This window comes from Nannospalax galili, unplaced genomic scaffold (genome assembly GCF_000622305.1).
Source record: "Nannospalax galili isolate Female #2095 unplaced genomic scaffold, S.galili_v1.0 scaffold930, whole genome shotgun sequence".
NCBI lineage: Eukaryota > Metazoa > Chordata > Mammalia > Rodentia > Spalacidae > Nannospalax > Nannospalax galili.
In genome coordinates this window covers 412,888-432,088 of record NW_008329328.1, presented here as the reverse complement: position 1 = coordinate 432,088, position 19,201 = coordinate 412,888, and the positions used below count along the sequence as shown (strand labels likewise).

Here is a 19,201-nt window from a genome sequence, read left to right as displayed (position 1 = left end):
GTTTCTAGTTCCATCCATTTACCTGCAAATTTCATGATTTCATCTTTCATTTATTGATCTTATTTTCCATTTCAGGGAGCCAGCTCTTAGATTCATTGACTCCCTGTATTATTTATTTTATTTCTACTTTGTTGATTTATACTCAGGTTTTTATTTTTATTTATTATTTATTTATTTATTTATTTATTTATTTATTTATTTATTTATTTAGTCTTTTTGAGACAGGGTCTCCCTGTAACCCCAGCTGTCCTGGAACTCACTATGTAGACCAGGCTGGCCTTGAACTCACAGAAATCTGCCTGCCTTATACTCAGGGTTTTAAAATTTCTTCTCATCTGCTGGATTTGGGTTTGGTTTGTTATTGTTCTTTCAGATTCTTGACTTGTGTCACTAACTCATTTATTTGTGTTATTTCTGATTTATTAATGTAGCTGCTTAAAGCTTTACATTTCCCTCAGGACCACTTTGAATGTGTCCCAGAGATCTAGTTGTATTGTGTTTTTATTTTCATTTAATTCCAGGATTTAAAAAATTTCTTTCTTGTTTTCTTTGACCTATTAATCATTCAGAAGTTTGTTGTTTAATTTCCATAAGGTCATGTAATTTCCAGAGCTTCTTTTGTTGCTGATTTTAAGCTTTATTGCATTGTGGTCTTATAGAATACATGGAGTTATTCAGTTTTTCTTTATTTTTTGAGATTTGTTTTGTGTCTTAATACGTGATCTATTTTAGAGAGTCTTCCATGGGCTGTTGAAGAGAATGTGTATTCTTTGGTGTTTTGGCAGTATATTTTGTAGATATTTGTATAAATTTTATAGGTCCATTTAATCTATAATATAATTTAATTCCAATGTTTATGTTTATTTTTGTCCAGATGACCTGACTATTGGAGAAACTGAGTATTGTAGATACTATTACTGAATTGGGATTAATCTGTGTCTTGAAGTCCAGTAGTAATCTTTTATGAAATTGGTTGCACCAGATTTTTGTGCATGTATGTGTAGGATTGTAATGTCTTCTTGGTCAATTGTTTCCTTGATCAGAATGAAGTGACTTTCTTTATCTCTTTTGATTAATTTTAGTCTGCAGTCTGTCAGGTATTAGGACAGCAGTGCCCACTTGTTTCTTGGTCCCATTTACTTGGAATATTTATTCCATTCTTTCAGTCTAGGGTGGTGCCTTGCCCATTCTTATATGTAAGATGAGTTTTATGAAGAAAAGAAAAGGTGAATTTTGTTTTCTAATTCATTCAAATAATGCATCTTTTGATTGGAAAATTGAGGTCATTGATGCTTAAATTTACTGTTGAAAGACGTGTGTTTCCTACTGTCATTTTATTTGCTGTTTGTCACCTTAATCTGATTGTTTCTTCTGTAATTTTGGCTTCTTTTTCTGTAGCCTCTTGGCTGTGCTTATTCCTTTTTTGTCATATTGCTTCTGGTATTTCCTGTGGCTCTTTCATCCTTTTTATATTTTGGAAAGTTTTTCTTTTTCCTTCAACAATAGTAGATATTTTTCTTGCTTAAAGTAGTCTGTGTGGTCATTCAGAGCTTGGAGTACATTGCTCCAGGCTCTCCTAGTTTCTATAGTGTCCATGGAAAAGTCAGTTATATGTCTGATGGGTTTTTTGTTGAAGATCTGGGAAATACCATTGACCTGAGATTCTTGTCTTTCCATTGTGTCTGTAATTCATAGATTTTGTCTTTTTATGGTGGCACACAGCCCCTCCATATTTCATTCCTTTGTTCTAAATTTTTATTATGTTCTTCACTTCAGTGGTCCAATTCTCCTACTTTATCTTCAAATTCTGATATTCTGTTTTTTCTTTGATCTATTCTACTGGCAATATTTTCTCATGAATTTTTTAATTAGGTTATTGAGTTCTTCAATTCCGTCTTCATTTCAGCTTGAGTTTTCTTCATTATTTCTATATCTTTCCTAAATTCACTTTTCAGACCCTGAGCTTCTTGGTCATTTCATCTAGCCTTATATTTTCTTTTCTTGAGATCTGCTCAGGAGTTTATTTCTATCCTCTGATTTCATTGGGATGTTTGTTCGTGTGTGTTCAAACAACTTCAATTCTTTGTTCATGTTTATGATCATTCCTTTTCAGTTCTGTGCTGTGTGTTCCTTTCTGTAGAACATATCTACAGGACTAGTGCTATTTGGTGGGGGCATACTGTCTGGTCTTTTTCATATTGTTTGGGTTTCTGTGATCTGACCTAGGCATATGGGCTTCCTTTTTGGTTGTGTGTCTCTCATGAAATTCAGATTCATCTTTATTGGGTGGAAGTTTGCTTGCTTTTACTGTTGTAGTTTGGTTGCTTTCACAGCAGGTGTACATAGCTAGTTGGTCGAGGTGTCTGATTCTCAGTGCGGATTTTTGTTTGGAGGGACAGTCATGATTCCAAGCTGGTCTGGTGTATGAATTAGGCAATCACAGCTAGGACTGTGAGTTTGGACATGGTGGAAGGGTGAATGGGGTTCTGCCTAACTCACCAGGCTGATCTCTCAATCTACTTGCGGGAGTATGGAGATAGTAATGGCATGTGCATGGTTCTGGCTAGTTCACCAGCCTACTCTTGGGACTGTGTTGCCTGGATTCTTGAAGCCATCAAACAATAAGCTCCATTTGGCTTTCCACTCCTCCATTATGTCGCTAGCCTATGACCCATGTGTTTTCCACCAGTTTGACCCCTTATGCTTCATTAGTCACATTTAAATACTAGTCAATAAAATGGAGATGGGCATAATACACACATTTAAAACTTTATTTTCTATCTTTTGTGGGATTTTTATCGAATTTTTTAAAACAAATTTCATACATTTTGATCATTTTTTGGTCCCCTGCCCTATCCTCACTCCCCATTGCCCCCCACTGGATTCCATCCATTCTGTCATATATGCTATTTTACAGAGAGATTTTGGAGTTCAAAATAGCATTTCTGTTCTTATCAACCCCGAATGTAATCACACAGCCATGTTCCAACAGAGGCTGAACATCAAACTTTGCCATTTTATTTTATTTGGTTTTGTAGTGTGATAATGTGCTTACCTTCAAATTGGGAGTGATGGGGACTTTATTTACAAAATATTATTTCCTCAAAGCAAACAGAAACTACATTAGAACTTGCTTAGAATTTTATCTTAATTTCCACAAAAAGGAGATGGGGCACAATGTGTTAAGAAGGACATTTGATGTCTATTCAAAAGATTGCATTTAAAAATAAGATTTTTGTTCTTAACATCAAAGTGAATTTTGGAGTCTATTTTATTTGCTTTTTCTTACTGTTATTCTTTTACTTTGAGATTGCATCTTGCTGCGTTTTCCAGGCTAGCCTCTAGTTCTTTGACTTAGTCAGTCCTCAGCATCCTGAAAAGCTAGAAATACTGGTGTGCTCAGTTTCAATTTAATATCATTTTTCAGATTAATAATATTGTAGAATAAATTATAGTTCTCTCCTCTACCTCTCTCAGACAAGGAGATAGGGTCTCACCTTGTAAACCAGACTGGCCTGGAACTCACTATGTAGTAAAGGGTGGTCTCACAGCAAGCAGCTGCCACAACCTGCCTTCTGCTTCTCTGGGATTACACACTGAGCCACCATACTTGTCCCGGCTATAGATGTCCTGCATTGTGTTGGATTTTTCTTATTTAAGACACATATTTAATTTAGAAAACTAATTAACACCTCAGCAATATTCATTTTTGATTGAGAGATGGAATAGTGTAAAGATTCCAACTTTGGGTATATGTGAAGTAGATCTTACGTCCCAGACATAGTTTAACTCCACTCATCATGTAGGGAAGGAATTGCTCATTTCATTTAATAGCAAAAAGTTCACATTGGGCTATAATTGCTCTAATAAAAGGAATTTTCCTTTGGTTTTGTCTTACTGTTGGGAATAATTGGTTGGAAAAAGTGCTATAGGAAATTGAAAAAATGTTAAAAATTAACTAAAATACTAGACAATAGTACATTTTTATATTATTTTAATGTATAAAGCAGCATTCCTCTGTGATATATGCATTTACTCTCCAGTTTTATAGCTTTGCAATGACCTAGTTACATGGTCATGTCAATTTCTAGAATTGAGCCTATCTTGGGAACTGTTTAAATGAATAACTTGAAACTGTACATTATCTTTAGGATTAAAAAATTTCAATGTTCCATTGTGTAAAATTAGGACATACATTAACTATAGTTCTCTCTTCCTTCTTTACACACCCCATGTCTGCTAGAGACTTCTAGTAACTCAAGAATTTCAAATGCCAAATACAGAAGAGCAGTAAAGACTTTGAAATGCAACCTGCATGGTTATTCCAGACATATCTTTTGGTGCAGCAGATCTTACAGAAATAGTCTAGAGTACCATCTGTTATGAACAGATCTAAGCTAATTTGATAACATACAAATCTGTTTGTACTGGATACATACACAGTATGTTTGTGTATAGACATGATTGAGAATTAGTCACAGACAAAATTCTGCCACATATATTGACCTTACATTAACAAAAATACATTGGTGAAGGATTCAAGCAAATTCATGCAAGCTGTGTAATTTGGATGAAATTGCAAGTCTCTTTCCTACTAGTGCCTGAAAAAAATTACTGGAGGCACATGTGATAATATTAGAGTTAGGACCCTTTGCCCTTACAGTGGGTATCAAACAGCACTGGATGCAAAACAAAGATCAGTCCAGATAAAGCACCAGGTCTAAGAGTGTATCAGAGATAGAGAAATGTAAACTGAGATATGAAAGACATTGGAGTATTTTAGTAATCCGCCTAAATGGTTAATTTAACCAATGCAAACTGATTCAGATCCAACATGATGATTAAGAAGGTACTTTATTTTACCAATGAAATCTCATTTTTATATTAATTATTCTAACTCTAGTGTTGATGAAAATGTAGATAGCAGAAGCACTTGTAGCAGCCACCTTGAAGTCTGGCCTTTTAGAATGAATGCTAGTGCCCACCCCTGGGGTACAGATTCCTGATTAGAGCAGTGACTGTCTTTCATACAGTGCAGCTTGTAGCAACTACCCTGAAGTCTGGTCTTTTAGAATAGTGTTAGTGCCCATCCCTGGGGTGCCTACCCTTGATTAGAGTAGTGACTGCCTTTCTTGCAGTATGGTCTCAGCCAGCACAGATATTTATAACACACTCTGATGAAATGTCTGAATGAAATCAGACACACCATATTATTATATTCCCTCAAATCAGCAGGACCAACATTTCACTCTGAAAATATTTGATTTTCCTAATTTGTTCTAAAAGATATTAAAGTTGTGAAACTTCCTTAATTTCAGCAGTCATTATTTTTATTTTTATTCTAGTTTATTTTGGCAAAGATGATATATTTATAAACAACTGGACTCTCTCTATAGTTTTACTAAGAAAAGATGGTTGTCTGATTGCTCCACCATAATAGTTTTCAACTTGGTTCTGTCTTTGTCGTGCTCCAGTTGAACTGATTCACTCTCTTGAGCTTGGAGTCCTGTATTCTCAACTCCTTCACCTTAAACCTCTCTCTGTCTCTGTCTCTCTCATCTATCTTCTATCTATCTACCTATCTATCTACCTATCTATCTATCTATCTACCTATGTATTTATCTATCTATCATTCTCTATCATCTATCTATCATCTATCTATCTATCTATCTATCTATCTATCTATCTATCTATCTATCTATCTATCTATCTATCTATCTATCTATCTATCTATCTATCTATCTATCTATCTATCTATCTATCTATCTATCTATCTATCTATCTATCTATCTATCTATCTATCTATCTATCTATCTATCTATCTATCTATCTATCTATCTATCTATCTATCTATCTATCTATCTATCTATCTATCTATCTATCTATCTATCTATCACGTATCTATCACCTATCATCATCATCTATGTCCACAAACATGCATACATTTTTCGTTCTGTGGATTAACCATTAGTTTTCACAATGTGTTTTTAAATCTCCCAACTTAAACATGTTCTTCTTTGACTCTATGTTCTTATGCAGTTCTCTCTTATTTTCCTTCGTCCAGGTAATAGCAAAATATCTGAAAAAAAAAAATACTGCTTCCTTTCTTCCAAGTCCCTCATCAGCCCTTTCCCACTCTGTTGTTCTACTGATGTCTTTCTTGATAAAGCCATTGGCAACTTCACAACATCAGTGCTCTCTTGTTCTTTACCATTCTGTAATTTTGTACATGGCTGGACTTTTCGCTTGCCTGAAATACTTCCTTTTTTCCATCGTCCAACCTCTCTTGAATTGGCTGCATCCACACATTATTACTTTCCCAGTTTCTTCTAAATATTTGTCACATGGGGTATTTTAGCTCAGTCCTCGATCACTTTTTCTGACTAAATATACTACTCTGATAGACTTTTATTCTCAGGTTTTAAGAAACATGTTAACACATGATGCTATTTCTGGGTTTGTATAAACTGCTCCCAACACCTCCATTTAGATGATTAATCTAGATTTAATATAAAGCTCAAATATGCAAGACAGAGCTCAGGGCTTTCACGTGCTAGGTGAGCACTCTACCACTGAGATATACCTGCAGCCTTGGAGGCTTCATTTCAAGGTACAACCATGTCGTAACTCCATGCTCTTTGTTACGGTGGCAGCTGTGTTACCCTGGCATGGCTCCTCCTCCACTGCTCTTGTGAAAATTCTAACGAGACATCCTAATGCCTCATTTTCCATATCACCCAAACTAATTCTAAGAGTGAATCCTGTTTGCCTCACCTCCAAATTGTATCTGTCCACTTATTTCTGCCCTTGATAATGTCATGCTAATTCTTCATTCTTCTGGGAAACCATCAGTGCCAGCTCAGGAGTCATGAGTGCAAAGATTAGGGAAGAAACATTTAGAGTAAGGCCTTCTAAATCACTCTAAGGACTTGATTTTATTTAAGCTTAAATGGGAAACAATCTGGAGCATTTGAAGTAGGAAGTACCATGATGTAGATTTTAAAAGTCAGCTGAGTGAGGAGTGAGGACTTAGAGAGTGAGTGACCAGGGACGGAGAGGACCTTTCTGTGCTGTGCGTGAGTCACTGCTTCATACACTAACACCTTGGTCTTCATCAAAGGAAACAGGTCCTGGTATTGTCCAGACACCTGTTCCCGGTGAGATGAAACTGAACGCAGCCTCTAATAGTTAATTATTCCTGGAGACATGCGCAAACAGCCACTTACCCTAGAAGGAAAATCAGAGAGACCAGAGCAAGCACGCCATCGAAGACCAACGTGGGGCAGTTTTATTGGAGTTACTTACAGGAATAGGTACGACAGTCACTTACAGGAGCAGAACTAACTCAAACACAGCTGCATCACCCAAATTCTACCCCAGCATGAGTGACAGCTCACAAAAGCAGAACACCTGGAGCTCACTGTACCAGCTGCAGCAGCTCAGCAGGTTGGAGAGTGTCATTTCCACCTATTCAGTTAGTCTGAGCTTCTTCCAGGCCATTAGTCCCTGTGCCTTCCATGCAGCTGGGCTTGTCTGACAGCCTTTCAGGTCGTGCTACTTGTCCAATGGTGCCTCTCAGTAGCCCACAGGTCTTATACATTTCTGGGGAGAGGGGTGCCTAATGAACTCAGTCAGCTTCAGGAACTTCCTGAAGCTATGGAGTTGCTTACTTCTTTTCAGAATATCCTGTAGTTTACTTCCCTTTAGGACATATTGTGTTGTTTACCACTTTTTAGAGCATCCTTTTGTCATAGAGATTTTCCCTCCAAGATAGAAGGTTTTATCTAGGAGGAAACTGCTATAAAAGAACCCCTCCATTTTCATGGGTATGACTGAAAATCTCCTTTTGGCCCCTACTCTTTCTTTGAGTATGGTCAGGGACATACTTCCTGTGCATTTTAATGAGCATTTGGATAGTTATAAATATTTCTGTTGTCCTTAGACAAAAATATTCTAGGGTCTGTAAAAACATATGTCAACTGAGTTATTAAAATTAACTTATCCTATGTAGCAATTAAAACTTTAAACTTGATTTAGAGTTAAATCTCCCCTTTACTTGGCTTTGCCTTACTGAGAAATGGCTGGTTAGGAGAGACCAGTCCATGATTGTGGAATACCAAATTTCCATGGAAAAGGGTGAATAGATACACATACAGGGAGAGTTAGTTCCTGAAACAGAGTACTAAATGGCAAAACCCACTCTGTGCAAAAGGGAAAGTTCTGAAATGCTTCCTCTGGATGTTTTACTGAATTTTGTTTTGAGAATTTCATGTATGAGTTCTGCACCTGCATCATTTCTAACCTCCCTCCCCTCCACCTTCCTCCACTCCACTCCCTCTCAATTTGATGACCTCTTATTTCATTATATGTCTATACGTACATATTATATTTATATACACACCTATATAAAATCTATTGAGTCCCTTTAGTGGTGCCTGTGTGTACCTGTGATGAGGGCTGAGCACTTGGAAGTGCACAGTGTTTCAAGAATCTCACCTGGAGACAACTGATTCCCCTCCTTAGCAGCCATGACTGCCTGTAGCTCTTCATCCAGAAGTGGGACTCTGAATTTTCCCAATGTTCCCGTGTCCACGTTGGCATGTAAACTGGATTGTCATTGTGCAAGTCTTGTTTGGGCATTATATTGTTGAAATTCCTTTGGGTTAGCTTTGCTGTCATGTCTAGAAGACACTGTCTAGGGCAGGTGTCCTGGTCCTCTGGCTCCTACAGTGTTTCCAGCATGTTCCCTGAGCCTTATTGTTACATTAGAGATATACTGGCTGGGTACCCCACAGTCACTTATTCTCTGCATTTTGGCCAGTTAAGATATCTCTGTAATATTCTCCAACTGTTTGAAAAAGAAGCTCCTCTAATGAGCAGTGAGAGCTACATGTATCTGTGGCTATAAGGATAAGTATTTAGAATATAGTTAAAAATTGTATTGGTTTACAAAAGTGGCTATAGTAAATTCTCCTCTGAGCTCTTCAACCATGGATAGTTGGATAGGTTTACAGTTCCAGGAATGAATTCCCTCCTATTTAGTGGCCCTTATGTACAATTAGACAGCTGTTGGTTACCCCCAATATGAAAATGACACTATTGTACTGTTAGGGATATTTTGCCAAGGCCTGCCATGGTTATTCATAGGCTTTAGAGCTGGGTGGGACTGTTGACTGCTTTTGCCCCTTGGCCACTTGCTTAGCACTTTCTGATATGAGTGCTAGCCTTCAGGAAGGAGGTTTCTAGGTCAGTTGTACCTTAATTTTTCCATGTCCTGTGTCTGAAGTGTATGGTGTCTGTACAATCAGGTCTTATTTAACTTGTCTTCAAGTTCAAGGGCAATAGCCTATACTGTTTGGGGAGTCTTTTGGATGACTCTGACAAGCAACTCAAAGAGTGCTTTTCCATGTTTGGTACTGGGATTATTTTTAGATAGCTTAGAGCTACACACACACACACACACACACACACACACTCGCACATATATATATATATATATCATATATGTAATGTACTTTTAAGTAAGTTTAAAAATGTTTTCCTATGGCTTTTTCTGACACCCTCAGTGTTATCTCTCCTTTCTCCTCCCTCTGTACTACCCCACCTCCCCACTCCTCAGCTAAAGATCACCCATTGTTCCTACTTCCTTCTCTGTAATTGGCATCCTACTAGCCTCTTCTCTGGAGTTCCTTCTCCCCTACATATTCCTTTCTTGATTTCCTGGCTTCTGCAGTTATTTCAGGTTATATACTCAGATCCTAACTTTTATTTTTTTAAATCAAAGGACTTGAAACCAGAAGCTGTTTTTTTTTTTTTTTCTTTTTTTTGACATCATGTCTAGCCATTAAATCAGCTCCCTTGGAGAATTTGTTTGTTTGTTTGTTTGAACTCACTGTGTAGACCAGGCTAGCCTTGAACTCACAGAGATCTGCCTGTCTCTACCTCCGGAGTGCTGGGACTAAAGGCTTGTATCACCATACCCTGCTCCATGGAGACTTTTTGAAACTTGTATTGTCCCTTGTAAGTTTATGAACAAAAGTTTAGAATTTCTTTTGTATTATTAGGGACCATTGATGTAACACATCAATGATGTATTTTTGTTTTAAAAATGTTTCATTACACAGAGGGATTCCTTTTGCTAATTAAGCATTCTTTTTAAACTTACAGAAATCTTATTTTCAAAAATGACATGATGTGTAAGCTGGTTATTTCTTTCATAGAACTTTACTTGGGAGACTTTACTGATGGTTTTCATGTTGTCCCGATTCATCATTGATTTCCTTTGGATATTTTACATAATCTTATAAATCAGTCAATCTATTTCAGTTAAGAGGCATTTGGAACTTAAAGACAAATGGCTCCAATCCTACTGATTTCAAGATTTTTTTCTCTCTTGTTCAAAACACTGGAAAAAAAAAATACTTGTCAGGAAAATTCACTGACATAGCTTTGTGTTAGGGGCCACAGTTCTGGACTCTAGTGATCTTCTGTTAAAGCTACTTACTTACTTGGTTATTATTTTTTAAAAAGTCATAAATTAAGGTATTTTTCCATCATATATTTAAATATATTATTTCAGGATAGTTTACCTAGTGATTAATTCCACAATAATCTGTTTTCATGCTTTAAAATCCTCTATTTTACAGCATATTATACAGTGTAAAGACAAAATCTCATGGAAAAAAACACAGAAAATTTGATATGTAAATCTTGAGACAAACTAGATCAGACTTCAGTTGTATTGGCATTAAGTAGTTTTTCATTTTCAAAACCTAATGGCAATCTTAAATAACTTGTCATGTGAATGTTGTTTATTGAGTTCAGAATTCTCATTTGCTTGCATGCTGTGTTAACAGGTTGCTTCAGACATGGTCACCATTATGAAGAAGGATCAGTGGTTAAGGAAAACTGCAACTCCTGGTAATGAATTGTCTGTGTGTTGTCTTCAGAGATGAGAAATATTTGTGATCAGAGCATGCATTGAAGTCACCTAGCCAAAATCGTATGCCTAATGCTATAACTTTCAGAAGCATAAAGAGACTGAAGGAAATATTGTTATGCATATATTCCAGCATTGTTGTGCAATGCCTGCGGAGGACAGAAGAGGCCGTAGGATCCGGTGGAACTGGAGTTACGGAGAGTTGTTAGCTGCCATGTGGGTGCTGGGATTCGAACATGGGTCTTCTGTAAGAACAGTCAGTGCTCTTAACCACTGAACCATCTCTCCAGTCCCAGCATATATATTTTAATGCTGGAATTTGATGTTCTTATATGAGTCCTCTCCATGCAGCAAGTATTCATAAACATACTACTAAATTATAAACATTTTGAGATTGCAGGACAATTATGTTTTTATGGCATAATAAGTATACATAAAAACAGGCTGCTTAAAAAAGATTAGCTGCAGAAATTTTCCAACTATAAATACATCAAATCTGCTGCCCAAATTGACTTTGTTTTTCAACTTCAGTGAATGTGGGGCCACATTATATACGAGTTGTTTGAATAAGAGGATCAGAGCACACTGAATAGCAACTAACACATGTGTTATGATTTATTTTCTCCAATAGTCAAATAGCTATGTGGTTAACATGAATCAAACAAATTGTTTTATGCCTTAGCAATGTGCCACTCATGTGGCAGTTGGGAGGTGCCAGACTTCTTCTGTAACTTTTTATCTTTTTAGCACATGCTCAGGACAGCAATGGCAATGTTCCCAGCACGCATGCCTTGTTCATAAAGAAGTGATTGATCACATCAACGAAGGAGACTATGGGTAAGAAAATCTTGTACTACAGGCTTTTTGGAATTCCCACTTAAAAAAAACTATTTTGTGTCATTTACTACTAATGATACATATTAATTAAAAGAAATAATGAAAAATAAATAAGAAGATAGATTTTTAAATGTGTGTAAGATTGAGATGTTCACCATAAACACTAAAGGGTCAAAATAAAAATGTATAAACAAGGGGCTGGAGAGATGGCTCAGTGGTTAAAAACACTGGCTGTTGTCTCTGAAGATCGGGTTCGAATCCCAGCACCCACATGGCAGCTAACAACTGTCTGTAACTCCAGTTCCAGGGGATCTAACAGCCTCTTCTGTCCTCTTGGGCACTGCACAACACGGGTGCACTTACATGCAGGCAACACACACACAGACACACACACACACACGCACACAAAATAAAAATAATAAAATGTTTTTTTAAATGTATTAACAAAATGAACTTAAACTGTCTGGGAAAGACCAGTGTCATGTGGGTGAGTAGACTGGAGAGACCTTTACCTTGGACATGCATTCAGGTAAAATAAGAAAGCTGAAAATGTTGATTATTATTTCTAATCCTGTTGCTGCCTTAACCAAGCCAAACATATGCTCAGTTATCCTGGGTTTATGTGACCCAATTAGTAGACTGTTCTATCTTAACAATACCATGAACATAACATCAGTCTAGACAGTTTCATGGAAATGACTAGCATTTAGCCAGATTCATTTACAACAGAGTCAAAAGACATGTTTGGGCATTCTATTTTGCTACTAATGTAAAGATAAGGATGACTGAGAAGCACCGGGCATAACTGGTATTCGTCTTTAGAATAGTAAAGTGGGTGACTTTGAGACTTACGCATGGAGAAATAAAAGGTAGGCACCGGCTTTTGTTTACTTTATAGAACGGAAGTAAAAAGCAATAGGCTGCCTAATACACGTTGTAGAATTTCAAATGCTTATATGTCATTGATAATATTGTCCATATTTTACAAAAGACCCAACATAAAAAGACTATTTTAAGCAACTAGAAACTAAACAAAGGTATAGTAAACTGTGGAAATGCACAGTTAGACCAAGAATGCAAGCAGAAATCAAAATGACAGGAATCAATACCCATCTTTCAATAATAACTAAATATCAATGGACTGAACTCCCCAGTGAAAAGACATAGGTTAGTTGAATGGATTAAGAAAGAAAATCCATCTTTTTGTTGTCTGTAATAAACTCATCTCATCTTCAAGGACAGGTGCTACCTTAAGGTGAAAAGATTAAAAAAAAAAAAAAAATACTCCAAGCAGGAGCTGCGATTCCAGGGTCTGAAATAACAGACTACAGATAAAACTAATCAGAAGGGGGGAAGAAGGCCACTTCATTCTGATCAAAGGAACAATCGACCAAGAAGATATTACAGTTATGAACACATATGCACCAAACTCTGGTGAACCCAAATTCATGAAAGCAATACTAGAGGACTTTAAGACACAGATTAATCCCAACTCAGAATAGTAGGGGCCTTCAGGTAAGTGGGACAAATAAACAGAGAGCCGTCTGAATTAAACAATACCATACATCAAATGGACCTAACAGACAGACATCTACCAAATACTCCACCCAAGCACCAAATAATATACTTTCTATTCAGCACCCTATGGAACTTTCTCAAAAATCGACCACATAGTGGGGCCCAAAACAAGATCAAAAAATACAAAAAGACAGAAATAATTCCATGCATTCTATCAGACCACAATGCAATAAAGCTTAAAATCAGCACCGGAAGAAACCCAAGTAACTACATGACCTCATGAGATTAGACAACACACTCCTGAATGATGAGTGAGTCAAAGGAGAAATTAAGAAAAAAATAAAAGTATTCCTGGAACTAAATGAAAAGGACAATACAACACAACAAAACCTCTGGGACATGCTGAAAGCAGTCCTTAGAGCGAAGTTTGTAGATCTTAAGTGCCTACATTAAAAAATCAGGAAGAACACAAATAAATGATGTAACATTGCAATCCACGACACTTGAAAGGCAGAAACAAATGAAATCCAAACCCAGCAGACAAGAAGAAATAACAAAAATCAGAGAAGAAATGCATGAAATAGAATCAAAGAAAACAATACAAAGAATCAATGAATCCAAGACCTGGTTCTTTGAAAAGATAAACAAGATAGACCTTTAGCCCAGTTAACCAAAGAAAGAAAAGTAATTGTAATTGCATACACACACACACACACACACACACAGTGTGTGTGTAATTTTTTAGGAGAACTTTTTTTTTTTGGTCTTTTTGAGACAGGGTCTCCTTGTAGTCCCAGCTGACTTGAACTCACTATGTAGACCAGGCTGGCCTTGAACTCACAAAGATCCATCTGCCTCTGCCTCCCAAGTGCTGGGATTAAAGGTGTGCGCCACCACGCCCGGCTAGTAGAACTTTTAAAATTACATTTTTTTAGTTGTATGCTTGGAAGAGGGCAGTGCAGGGGAGGTTCATGCCATGGCATGAATGTAAGGGTCAAAGAGAAACTTAAAGGAGTTGGTTCTCTCTTTCTACCACATGAATCCTGGAGATTGAGCTCAGCTCACAAGGCTTCCCACAAGCACCCTTACCTGCTGAGCTATTTCAACAGCCCCTGAGATAGATGTATGTATACATGTATGTATGTATGTATGTACGTATGTATGTATGTATTTATATAAGACATATTTATTTTTTAAATATAAGTACAATTTCCTTTCAGTATAAAATGTTATACCTCACAGTGTAATGAGAGCATTGAATTTCAATGTGTCAAGTATTTTCTTGGAAGACACAAAATACAGAAAGCCTCATTTCTTGACATTAGTGTTCTTTTTAAAAAAATATTTTATTTTTATTTAATGTGTATGGTGTATTGCTTGCATGTAGGTAGGTGCACCTGTGTCATGCAATGTCCCCGGAGGTCAGAAGAGGGCATCGGATCCCCTGGAACTGGAGTTATGGATGATTGTTAACTACCATGTGGGTGCTGGGACTCGAACCTGGGTCCTCTGCATGAGCAGCCAGTGCTCTTAACAGCTGGGCCATCCCTCCAGCCCGACATTAATATTCTTCAATCATTCTGGAGTTCTCAGTGTTTGTTTGTTTCACCAGTGTTTTGGGTGATAGCCTGATAACATTTGAATACTTCTAAGGGAAAACCAATTGTAGTTTTCTGTGCTTAAATTATATTTCAATTACTAAAACATAATTATAGAGATAAGTAACTTAAGAGCATATGTCGTCCTGATAAATTGCTGAAAGTATTCCAACGCTGGATGCAGCAGCACGAGCTGCCAAGAAACCCAACAGAGCAGCCTGGCTTTCCACCATCAAGTACACAAGGGGAAGACATCTAAAGCAGGTCTGAAGAAGCACACTCAGGAGCGTGCTGTGCGCATCTGCCTTCCCTAAAGAAGAGCTGTCCTTCCATTCGCTTGTTTTGATGTGCTTCAGGACTGCTTAAGAGCCATAGGCTTTGCATTTTTGTAGCAAACATGAAAACATGTGACTTAGAAATACTGATACTTTGCTTTAAAAATGTTCCTTTCCAAATTCTTGACAGTATTTTGTTTTTATTTTTGTACATAAAGTACTTTAGTGCATATTTATTCACTATACATTTTTTACATAGCGTCTTGCTGCATAATCCAGGCTGGCCCCACATTCAAGGCAATCTTCTCTCAGCCTCCCAAGCTCTGGTGTTCAGACATGAACTACTATATCCAGGTATCCTGTATTGTTTCTCAAGGCGCTCAATATTTAAAAATGTATTCCTCTTGTTGCATCATCGAGGATGCAAACAATTTCCACCAAAAACCAGTTTACCTTCTACTTGAGGATCCAACAGGTCAGACCTTTATAAAAGGGTAGAATGTAAATCAAAATAAAACCACACAAATTGTCATTAGCAAGTTAGCAGAATAGAGGGAGATCCACATCCCCTTCTGTTCTTTGCAGCTGTGAAGTAATCATTTCACACTCGAACACTTCAATTTTCAGTTTTTTCCAAATTAAAAAAAATTGACTTTTTGCAAATTTCATATAATACATCTTGATCATATTTAGAACCCCTCCTCTATCTGCATCCCCTATAGCCATTCCATCAGTTTTTATGCATTCTGTCATTTAAGTTAGGGCCTATTGTATTAAGTTTGTGTCCCCAAAAGTCCCCAGGTGTGATTCCATCCCCTGGAGCTTGGTCAACCTATGTAGCATAACTCCCTTAAAAAAAAAAAAAAAAACAACTCCACCTTTCCCAGTCGTCACCGTTTGCCAGTGGTTTCTCAGCCAAGGTCGGGGCATCTCTAGTTCCCCTGCTGTGGTGTGGTTTTCATGTCCTTTGACCTTGCATGGGTCTTGTGAATCCTGTCACCATTGCTGTAGATCATATGAATAACTTCCCAGCAGCCTGGAGATCTCTGTCACCTTGTGCTCATCCACCACCCTTGGCTCCTACAGTCTTCCAGCCTTTCTTTTGCAATGATCCCCTGAGCCTTGGGTGGCAGAGATTTGATATAGGTGTCAGACCTAGGGACAAGCACTCTGCAATCTCTTATTCTCTACACTTTGATCAGTTCTGATTTTCTGGTTTAATCATCATCTATTGTGTGAGATAGCATCCCTGGTGAATGTTGAGAGATGCATTAATAGTCTTTCTGCCTCCTGTTCCGCTACGCTCCCCAGTAGGTGTGGAGGTTGCGCTGTTGATGTGTCACTTAGGGCTGGGCTTCTCACAGATACTTTAGAGCTGCAAGGTATAGCCAAGCCTAGTGGCTTAAGCTTGTAATCCCAGTGTTTGAGAGGCAGGGACAGAAGGATCCGTGTGAGTTTGAGCCAATCTAGTATATGGCATACTGAGTTCCAGATCATTCTATGCTGCAGAGAGAGACAGTGCCTACAAAAACAAGAAACTAAAATAAACAAAGCCATAAACTCTTAATTTGTGCATGTTAGCAATTTGGAATAGACTGAGCTGAGAAATTTTTGTTTTATTTTTATTTACTTATTTTTTTGAGGAAAGCGTCTCACTGTATAGCTCAGGCTAACCTCAAACTCACAATCCTTCTGAATTCTTGGATATACACCACCCTGCCTGGCCTGCTCAGGCTCCTGATTCTCTTTTCTGGGGGTTCTTCATGTGTTCAGAGGATATATAGAGCCTTAAGTGAAGGTGATGTCTATAAAATGGTCTTATTCTCATGTCTGGTGGTTGATGCTGTTTGCCACACTGCTCCAGGAGGCTATCCCTGCCTTCTTCATACAACCTCATAAGAGGGAGTGGATAATAGAAGTTGAACAAGGCTCTTGTGAAATCCAGCCTTAACAATTTCAATTCTATTGCTTTCTTTTGGAAAAACAGCTACTAGGTCAACCCACTCATAAAGTTTAACCGAATTAACTTCTACCAATCTTGGGTTATTGATACCTGCTCCATCTGGTCAATACAGCCGGAAGGTGTGGAACTAGTTCATTTCTCCCTTCCTTTCTGCTCTCAGTCACCGTGTGTCAGTCAGCGTCCCTTAGCAATCCACTTCCTTCACTTCTAGCTCTGTGCTGGTCTGTCTACTTAGCAACTCTACTTTGAAACGCTCTGATTTGTCTCTCTGTATTCAGTGTGACCAACTCCAATCTGTTCTTTAGACTTTCAGGGTTACTTCTTTGAAACAAAACCTTGGTTCTGTCACTCATGTACTTAAACATTCTCTATTTGCTTCCAAAATACAGGTATTCTCCTCGGCAGAGATGATGATCTGACCTTTCCCAAACTGCTTTTACATTCTTGTGTGACTTCTCCTGGGGAGATACAAACAGACATTTACTAACCTCAGATAGGATATCAACAACAGACCAAGAAAATGATTCCACCCAAGTTCTACTTGGGAACCAATTAGTTGATTGGATTTACTTACATAAGGGTCATTGATAACTCAGAGGCAGCCACATCAGCAAAAAACCTGCCCCAGCCTAAGTTCAGGAAAGCTGCATCGACTTGCAAACAGCTTGACAGGCAGGTGGGAGCATCTCCTTCCTCCAGCAACTGCTAACTGCTTCTGTAACCTCGTGAAGGGGACTAGTGAATGTTATTATAAGCTCAGCTTTCCTGGACTTAAAAGGCTGTTGACTTCCTGAGTCTCATGAGCCTCCCTCCCCCCTCCGGTAGAGAATGCTTCAACAGGGAGGAACTTGCTGCATCAGACTCTCTGTGGGTCCTGCGTTCCTACTCTCGCTCCTTGCTTCAGCATGTAACTTCTCAATACATACATGCCGCACTATTCTAACCCTGCGTGCTTTGCTTCAGCTGCCTTAGCTTAGAATAAATGTATTATTTTTCACATTTGTCCACCAAACTCATTCTCCCTCTTCCAGTCTGAACATCAGATTCACTTTCTATAACGTGTGCCAATTCTTCCAGCAGAGTTCTGTTTGACTCCTTGGCTCTGAATGTATTTTGATCTATTTCCAGGAAAGGTCACTTATGTTTTCTTTGATCAGTTTCAGTGTTGTTTACGCTTTAGACCAAGGTCTATGATACAATTTGAATTAACTTTATTGCAGGGTGAGCAATGTGGGTCTAATTTAATTCTTTTTCATGTGGCTATGCAATTTTTTTCTGCATTTTTGACCAGTGTTCAGGCTTTTAGCACTTTTGTTAAAAATTAAGTGTCTCTAGCTATGTGGATTTAGCTCTGTGTCTTCCTCTATGTTTGATTTATCTACATATCAGTCTTTGTGTTAGTACCCTGCTGTCTTTACCAGGTGTACATGACATGTGTTCTCCCTCATATATGGATCCTAGCACCAAATCCTTATAGGTGAGTATGTATCCAGACATAACTACAGGAACCAGGATAATGAAAAGGAGCCAGGGAGGTAAAGGAAAAGAAAGAATCTGAAAGAGAAGGACAGTAGGTGTGTTACTTTTAAAAAGCTGTCCTTTGGACTGGACAGTTGACACAGAGATTACCACTTGCCACTCTGAAGAGGACATGGATTCTGTTCCCAGCACAGACATGATGGCTTGCAACCATCTTTTAACTCTAGTTCCAGAGGCTCTGACTCCTTCTTCTGGCCTCTGAAGGCACCAGGCACACATATAGTGCACACATCCATGCAGACAAAACACTTATACACATAAAATAAAAATAAATAGCCTTTTTGTTATTGTTGATATATTTGAAACATCATTTCAGGATCTTGTTCCTACAACCCTTAGATCCTTTCCTTTGCTTGGTTTTGTCTTTTGATGATACCTTCTGATATGCTTTTTATTTGAGTGATTGACTCCTTTATTTCCAGAAACTCTGTTTCATTCTATTTTTTTTCTTGGTCTTTTTGAGAAAGGGTCTCCCTGTAGCCCCAGCTGGCCTGGAACTCGTTATGGACCAGGCTGGCCTTGAACTCACAGT

At 37.9% G+C, this 19,201-nt stretch overlaps 1 protein-coding gene across 1 annotated transcript in view; it reads left to right on the top strand.

Annotated features, from left to right (window-relative positions):
* The window catches only part of Tinag (tubulointerstitial nephritis antigen), a 142,155-nt gene that overhangs the window by 17,763 nt on the left and 105,191 nt on the right, over positions 1-19,201 (top strand). The window contains exons 2-3 of the mRNA XM_008836413.1: positions 10,857-10,920; positions 11,687-11,776. Coding sequence (XP_008834635.1) covers positions 10,857-10,920; positions 11,687-11,776 — 154 coding nt within the window. The remainder of the gene's footprint in view (positions 1-10,856; positions 10,921-11,686; positions 11,777-19,201) is intronic.